This window comes from Dermacentor andersoni, chromosome 3 (assembly GCF_023375885.2).
Source record: "Dermacentor andersoni chromosome 3, qqDerAnde1_hic_scaffold, whole genome shotgun sequence".
NCBI lineage: Eukaryota > Metazoa > Arthropoda > Arachnida > Ixodida > Ixodidae > Dermacentor > Dermacentor andersoni.
In genome coordinates this window covers 1,326,906-1,334,565 of record NC_092816.1, presented here as the reverse complement: position 1 = coordinate 1,334,565, position 7,660 = coordinate 1,326,906, and the positions used below count along the sequence as shown (strand labels likewise).

Below are 7,660 nucleotides of genomic sequence, written 5' to 3'. Positions count from 1 at the left end.
CAGCAAATACATTAGAGTCAATTGCAGCCATGTTAAATATCTCCCTGAATTGAATGCACACAAGCAGCCCACGTATTCCTCAGCCACAAATAAATGTTGCAGGCTTTCAAGCAATGTGGCTTTCCTCTCCTGCTGCATGGCAATAGATACCACAAAAATTTTAAAGAGCAACTTCAACCATCTTGTGACCCATAAACATCTAATTTCAGCATAATCATGCTGATTTGTACAGTGAGAACAGCCCCAGTAAGGAAGACATGGCAGCTTTAAAGGAAAAAAACAATCTTCATTTATTCTCCCGGTTCGGGCAGGCATCAACACTTGAGAAAGGAAAATGAAGCACTTCTGCAACTCAGTTGTTCCCCCAGTCAAATCCACCTGGCCTGTCTTCTGGTAGTGGGTTGTAGTTAGGGTCAGTCACTGGCGATTCAAACAGGTACTTGCTGCAAGAGGAAGAGAGACACTTAAATGAGAGCTGGTGCCTCACGTAGTATGCTACTGCACATTATGAGGATAAGAAGCAGGCAGTGCATTTAATTGCCACACAAAGGTAGGGCCCTGCTTTCTTTGCAATTATTCTAATTGGAGAGTGTGCTCTACTCAACAACATTTGCGCTTCAGTGAACAAATGTTCTGTGAATAGGAGTGCCAGGCATACATGACTCTTACAGCAAGCACTGTCTCATTCGCACTCAAATTTCATGAAAGGTAGTATTTCACAGTGGGTTTAGCCTAATGCTACATGTGTGTGCATTACTTGCCTGCTTTGTTCAAATAAGGACACGTGTACTTGTTATCCTTCAATAGAGTGTAAAACTGGGCAAGTTGGTTGATCTTCATGGTGAAAGCAGCGCAAAAATAATGGCAACACAAGGCAGAAAAATCCTGTCCTGTGCATTTATCTGCCTTGTGTTGCCATAATTTTTGCGCTGCTTTTACCATGTTCTTCATCCTTTTTCCGAGGACCTCATTTCACCCACTGACAGACTAAAGTTATTGCTCAGAGCAAGACACACTTGCATTATTTGGAACTTACTCAAATGTTATCACTGATTCTATCTGTTGTTTGTTCTTGCCAAACCTTTTTAATCAGATGGTATGTATGACACGAATAGTGTTATACTTTTTGGGAGATATGCAAGCACTAGTGATTACTCTGGAACCTTCGATGAGTCAGGTATAAAAGCCGACGCACTTGACTTACACATGAGATTTCAATGACCAGCGAGTGTGCTCGAAGCTATCATAGTGCTTGTTTTGCTGAGCACAGGTCTGCCAAATAAACAGTTTGTTTTGTAACGTGCGTTGTGCCACTGAGGTTGTTCACAATTATTACGTGCTAATAATTTCAACGTAATTGTCGGCTGCAGCTGTGCCACTAAGGCGATTTCACTGCATGACAGCGGTGGTGCCACCTGTCAGCGCTACTGCAAACACAGATCAAGCTGGTTCAGATAGCGTGTCTTGCCTGGGTGGGGACAGGAGGGGCCACTGTGCCGCATCAGTAATACCGATATTTCTTTAGTTTCATCGCTGCAAATCATAAGCACATTATAATTAACATAAACAAAATAGGCAAGTAATGCAAACAAATGTGGCATTACACTAAATTGACTGCAATATGCTATTGATGTGTCAGTGCAAACGATCCAGGTTAACTGGAAGAGTCATGGCACTCCTATTTATGGAATACATATTCATATAGGCAACTTGAGCATTGAACAAAGGTGGCCACAGGTATGATTGCACAGCTATATATGAGAAGCACAATAAAAATGTGACTGCATGCATATATTTAGCCTTTCTATGACAGCGTTTAAGAAAGTAGGCGCCGGTCGTTACAGAAAAAATGTACCTGATGAAAAAATACATTTAACATTATCAAAAATAAACTCTGAAAGATACCCTGCAATCTTGCTGCAACACAAAAAAAAATGTCGTAGTTCCACCTGAAAGGCATCAACTGCGATAGCAAATTATTAGATACCTATATGAAGTAAGGATAAAAAATTAAATTAAATTGTGGGGTTTAACGTGCCAAAACCATTTTCTGATTATGAGGCTCGCCATAGTGGAGGACTCCGGCAATTTCGAGCACCTGGGGTTCTTTAACGTGCACCTAAATCTAAGTACATGGGCATTTTCGCATTTCGCCCCCATCGGTGAAGTAAGGATAGTAGCTTTATCTGTCATATAAACTTAACATTCACTTACTAACTAAATTAGCATGCATGGTGTCACACGCGCGCAGACAAACATGATCTCACTCGACGACCGCGGACACTCACTGTCAAAATGCTGGTGTGAGGAAGAGCGGCAGCAACTGCCCCGCGCGCTGCCTCTCGAATCGACGCGAACCACGCGGTGAGAATGTGCACAAAGCCACCTATATACCCGCAGCAGATCGCTTTCAAAATAGGCCCCGCCAAACGCAACCACCGCTGAATAGAGCCCCTCTCTGCTGCCTCGCGCACAATGACTGTGCGCTTCACCGTGTGGGTGCATTTTCACTTGCACCCACACGGTGCGCGGCTGCGGTTATCGCACTTGCACTTTGTACAAGCAGTGACACCGACGACTGGGAAAATGCGCCTGAAGTGCCCATGTAATTGCTATCACAATAAAATGCTGCATCAAGCACATTTATTTCACAAAGATTACAGTGCTGCAATGAGCAGTACCACGGATGGATTAATATTAGGGGTGTGCGAATGTACGAATATTCGACTTGGAATCGAATACTAAACGTTCGGATAATTCGATACACGAATGGAGTATCTAATATTCAGTTTCTCAATGAACAAACAATTAAGTTTACCCATAATTATACACTTGATTTTCCAAGTCAGGAAGGCCACTTCCCCAAAAAAAAAAACATTTGGAGGCAGTGCATTCCATTCGCTGAAGGTTCACAGGAAAAACGAGTGTTTTAGAAGGTTAGCGAGGTGCAACTTGTGGTGTCAGGTCGTGATTGTGACTATGTTAGTCTGCCAGGAAAAACTGGGAGAAATGTATTTACCACGATTGATATTAAACTGCCCAGTGTGGAGCAAGAAAAACTTGAGCCTGGCGATAGTTCTGTGCTGTGCCAGACGTTTCATACCGAATCAATGTAAATGTATTCACAGCGGTCGCACGATCCTCTGAAAGCCGACGAACCATCTCGCAAATGAAAGCGGGTACGAGGGATGACTGTTGTTCACGGCTGCCATCTTTGCAAAATACTGTGCAGTGACCTCTATAGCGGTGACCCCTCGTTCCGCACACTATTCGTAGGTGCACAACGGTCTCTTTTCGTAGCTTCGAGCGACCCGTCACAAGACAAGCTTTGGATTTACATAGCGGGCTCAAAAATATGACAGCGCACTGACCCACGGGTGGATGCGCGAACTTGCCGATGACCGCACGAGGCGGTACCAACTGACGTGACGTAAATTTTTTGTCGTCTGTCGCGCAGACTGGCCTCACGAGCTACCCGCAGAAGCCACCTGCCACAAATATGGAAACACCCTCCTGTGTTCTAGAAGAAAACAGGAAAACAATACTTTCTAGGCAATACAAGATTGCCATTAAGCACAGTGTGGGCCACTATTAAACTGAAAACCCAATTGGTATTTAGGACAACTTTGCTATTTTTTTTAGCTTCAAAGGGAAAAAGAGGCACTTAATTTTATTCGACAGACATTCCATCGATAAAAGAATATTTTTCAGACCTTCGTATACAACCGAGTCATCAGTGCCAATATATACTAATTTGGTGTTCTACTTAAAAGAGTAGAGCCTACTATGCATCTCAATTCAGAGGTACCTAAATTACTGATAGCAAGCAAGATTTTTGTTAAGTAATGTGACTAGCCTCTTGAGCATGTGCAACACTGTTCTTGCACAAAATTTGGGATCATAAAAGCTTGTGTTAAATTTTGTGATAATCAATTCAATATTCAGCTTTTTCTTCTTGAGTAGATTCGATATTCGATCCAAAATCTACTATTCGGTATTCACACACCCCTAGTAAAATGATAGCATAATGATTCACATATGTATCAATTTTTTCAAGCAAAACCTTTAGTACCTTGAAAAAACATAAAACCCTTTCTCTTACCACCAATTTCCACAAGCAAGCAACATTTTCCGCAAGCAGCAAACAGGACCACCAAAAAGTTAGGAAGCATCTTTCTAACACCGGTATTTTTAACACCGGCATTAGAAGAGCACTTTCAATCACAATCAAGCCTGATCGGGGTCAAATTTCTTAACTGCATTTAACTCTCTTTCGTAGCTTGCACAAAGCAGTCAATCCCCATCGAGCTCAATCACGATTGAAAATGCACCATGCAATGCTTGTATAAAAGTAATTTTAATTATGCAGAAGTAAATTAAGAGATTCATTAGTAGTCGTCCAAGCTATGTACTCTGTAATAGGCAACTGGAGGTTTCCACTATAAGCCATCGTTGCCACCCTTATTAAAGGGGCCCTGCACAAACCCTCGGGCTTGTTGAAAAAACATAGTCCACAGGTAGCATACGCGGCTGTGAACATATCAGGCAAGTTTTGCTGTCGTACGCAGTGCGTGGAGCTCGCAAGCGGATCACGAAGTCACCTTTGTCTCAAATGCCCTCTTTTCAACAGAAGCCTACCTCCTTACTTTCTGCCTCATTACTCTCTGTGGGCTTCACGGCTGTGCCACTACACAGACCAGTAACCCGTCCATCCTGATCCTGCAGGTTTTCGCCCATATCATCGCCTCATGTCTGCCCTCAGCTGCTCATGTATGCCCTACTGGCAGCCTCTGCTACCACTCCGGAAAGCTACCTGCCTGCTACCAATGAAGGCGAACTTTGTAATACTTGTTGGGGGGCTAGTTGGTGCATGCTTCCAGAAGAGGGTTGTAGCGCCGAAAAACACAACACACAGCAAGTGAGACAGGACAGGCGCAGGCGCCTGTGCTGTCTCACTTGCTGTGTGTTGTGTTTTTCGGCGCTACAACCCTCTTCTGGAAGCGAACTTTGTGTTTGCCCCCTTTTTGTCGCACATGCTTCAGAACATTCGGCAGCGCCTCCCCTCCTGCTGTGGATCGTTGTGACAAATCCAGCTGCCCTACCACCATCGACAACAAACTGTGCTGCCTAAAAAGCAGCAACCACCTTCCAGTGTGCTGTGGCCTTGGTAGCTGCACCACTACACAGACCACTAACCCATTCATCTTGATCATGCAGGTTGGTAATCACACGCCTACTAAAATATCAACTGTTTGGTGCAGCTGCAGAGCCCACAGTGCTGCTATTTACTTGTTACCGAATGTGCCATGCACGCTTTGCTAATGCTATCAGGGGACATAGAGACAAACTTTGGTCCTGACAAAGTTATCCTCGACGAGTTGAAAAAGTTACCTGCCTGCCAGTCGACACTGACATCTGAGCTGCAAGGTCTTAAAACCCAGCTAATAAACACAAACCAAACTATCCCTAATCTTAGTACACGCATTGCAGGTTTAAAATATCATTGTCAGAATCTAACCCTCCAAACAGAAGTAGACACCATAAACACTAAGACCGTTCAGTTAAACCACTGTGTGTGTGACGTAAAAGAGCATCTTGACGACCTCGACAACCATACAGGGCGTAACAATCTAATATTTTACAGTCTTCCGGACACTAATCGGAAGGAAACACATGCTCAATCAGAACAAATAATAATTCACCACTGCCATGAACGCCCTGGTCTTACAACTGAACCAAAAGATAGAGAGCGTGCGCACCGCATATGGCGGTGCACTACTAACCGCAAATGACCCATAATAGTGAAACTTTCATCCTTCAAAACTAAAGAATCTATTCTTTCAAACAGCCTGAAACTAGAAGGCACTAACCTCAGTTGGCAAAGATTTCACTCGTCCTGTTCGAACTGCATGAAAGAAGCTCATCACCTTTATTAGGAGCAAATCTGAACCATTTTCATTGCGTTTCAAGACCTTGCACATTGAATCGCAGCGGCACATCTCTCACAACGCAGCAGGAATTGTCGGACATCATAGGGATAAGTACGGCGTCGGCAAGCGCGCCAACAGCCTCGTACAAATGCTAGATCGAACCTTTTGTTATATGTACTTTATACTAACATACTTAGTTTTCTTCCTAAGCGCATGCTCTTGTGTAATCTATTGCAGTCATCTGGCAGCAGCATACTAATATTGACTGAAAAGAGGCTTACTGACAACATTTAAGATACAGAGGCCCCGACTGACTTGCCGAATTTTTAATATTTTCCGTCATGACCGCAGAAACTCACTTGGCGAGGGCGTACTCATGACAACTAACAATGAGCTATAATGCTCTCTTAACAGCATTACGTACTTCACAACTTGAATCACTATGGGTAATGTGCCATGCCCCACCCGAAACAGTAATACTAGGCGTCTGGCCCCCTCGCCCATGATCTCAGCTCACTCATAAACACCCCGTCGCACATATTCTCCTCTATGGCAACTTCCCCAACATTGACTGCAGCTGAATCAAACATCACCAATCACGGGAAATACAGAAGCAAGGTAATTTGTCCATGTTTGCCTGAACTTTAACCTTAGCCAACTGGTAACCAAACCAACACGCGTCACTACTGAACCTTTGAACAGTTTAGACCTGACACTTACAAACAACCCCGAAAACTTATAATCTATCGCATACTTATGTGAAATGAGTGATCACAAAGTAATTCATACTACATTTAATTTCCTCCCCGAAACATGCCACATCTTCAGCAAAACAATTCATTTGTACAAGGCCAATTACGACGCAATTAATAAGGAACTAAGATATCTCCAGCCTGCGCTTGAATCCAGTCTCGATCCCCAAACTAAGAGACTTCCTGCCTGGGTTTGAATCCAGTCTCGATTCCAGAAGTCTTAATGACAAGTGGCTTATCTTTTAAGGACAAAATAATTGAGCTAATAAATAAATTCATCCCCAAGATAAACTTCCTCGCCAATAAAAACAAACAATGGCTTCCACAAAGCTTAAAAACACAAGAAAACAAAAAAATGTCTCTTTCATAATGCAAAACTTAATGGAAGTGCGTGCGCATGGGATAGGTACTATGCTGCAGAATACGTGTATTGCAATTCGAAATGCTAAGGAGACATTTATCGCAGTGGCTTACCTAAATTTCTAACAAGTAACCATAGAAAATTCTGGGAAGTCATAAACCCGCAACCGACACACGACATTACATTTACGAAAGATAATGGCGAGATGGCGAGCGACGCTCATTATGCTAAAATGTTTAACATCACATTCTCATCTGTATTTACTAAAAAAGGTGATTTAAGATTTCCTACGCCACCTACTACAACGTTACCAATGATGGCCCCAGTCGACTTTCTCTGTTGCTGGCATTTCGGCTCTCACAGACAAAATTTAACTTTCGTCATCGGCCGGCATAGACGAAATTAACTCCAAACATTTAAAAAATACTAAACAAATTATGGCAGTGTATTTCTCAATGCTGTTCTCACTGTTGCTTGAAACAGGAATTTTGCCAGAAGACTGGAAAGTGGGAAAGGTCATTCCGGTCCACAAATCAGAGAAGAAACTATCCACCTTAAACTACCACCTCATTTCACTAACAAGCGTCCCATGCAAAATCATGCAACATGTCATTTAC

At 43.0% G+C, this 7,660-nt stretch overlaps 1 protein-coding gene across 4 annotated transcripts in view; it reads right to left on the bottom strand.

Annotated features, from left to right (window-relative positions):
• Nucleotides 1-265: 265 nt before the first annotated feature.
• Nucleotides 266-7,660, bottom strand: part of Der-2 (Derlin 2) — a 61,920-nt gene continuing 54,525 nt past the window's right edge. For all 4 annotated transcript variants that reach the window (XM_055065687.2, XM_050169436.3, XM_050169437.3 and 1 more), the window contains exon 6: nucleotides 266-443. In XM_055065687.2, coding sequence (XP_054921662.1) covers nucleotides 353-443 — 91 coding nt within the window. In that variant the 3' untranslated portion in view covers nucleotides 266-352. The remainder of the gene's footprint in view (nucleotides 444-7,660) is intronic.